Source organism: Nanorana parkeri, unplaced genomic scaffold, assembly GCF_000935625.1.
Source record: "Nanorana parkeri isolate BGI_ZX_2015 unplaced genomic scaffold, ASM93562v1 scaffold515, whole genome shotgun sequence".
Lineage (NCBI taxonomy): Eukaryota > Metazoa > Chordata > Amphibia > Anura > Dicroglossidae > Nanorana > Nanorana parkeri.
In genome coordinates, this window is record NW_017306783.1 from 323,598 (window position 1) to 324,172 (window position 575).

The window sequence follows — 575 nt, forward strand, 5'->3', positions numbered from 1 at the left end:
TTCCTCAAAGCTTGCTCCACGTCTCTCAACTCAGGCCTCAGAGCCGGTCTCTTCTTGCTGAAAACTTTGGCATAAATCAGCTTTTTCTTCCTAAATTCCGCTTTCAAAGCCGTCAATTTCTCCTCCTCTTTATCAATCCGTGTCAGCTTCCCAACAATCCTCCGTCTAAAGGCAGACAGGGACTCATCTCTCCTTGGGCCAGGCCCAGAATCTTCCACAGGCTGAGGACTAGTCACCGGCCTCTCCAGGGAGCCCCCACCGGGGTCTTCCCCAGGATCCAGCATCTCTCCTGGGGGCAGAGAAGCAACTCTAGCCCCCGGTCTCTGGAAGCTCACGAGCTAAGGAACCAGCAACCTCACACCTCGCTGTCAGGGAGCAGAATGGCAGTTTCCCACCATCCCTGTGCTGAGTTCCAGAGTCTGTACACCTGCTGTGCCCATTATGAGGGGCTCCTACCATCCCTGTGCTGAGTTCCCGGGTCTGTAGGCCTGCTGTGCCCAATATGAGGGGCTCCCACCATCCCTGTGCTGAGTTTCCGAGTCTGTACACCTGCTGTGCCCATTATGAGGGGCTCC

At 55.8% G+C, this 575-nt stretch overlaps 1 protein-coding gene across 1 annotated transcript in view; it reads right to left on the minus strand.

The window, feature by feature from the left end:
- Positions 1-284, minus strand: part of LOC108790942 — a 12,078-nt gene extending 11,794 nt beyond the window's left edge. The window contains exon 1 of the mRNA XM_018561307.1: positions 21-284. Coding sequence (XP_018416809.1) covers positions 21-284 — 264 coding nt within the window. The remainder of the gene's footprint in view (positions 1-20) is intronic.
- Positions 285-575: the final 291 nt, after the last annotated feature.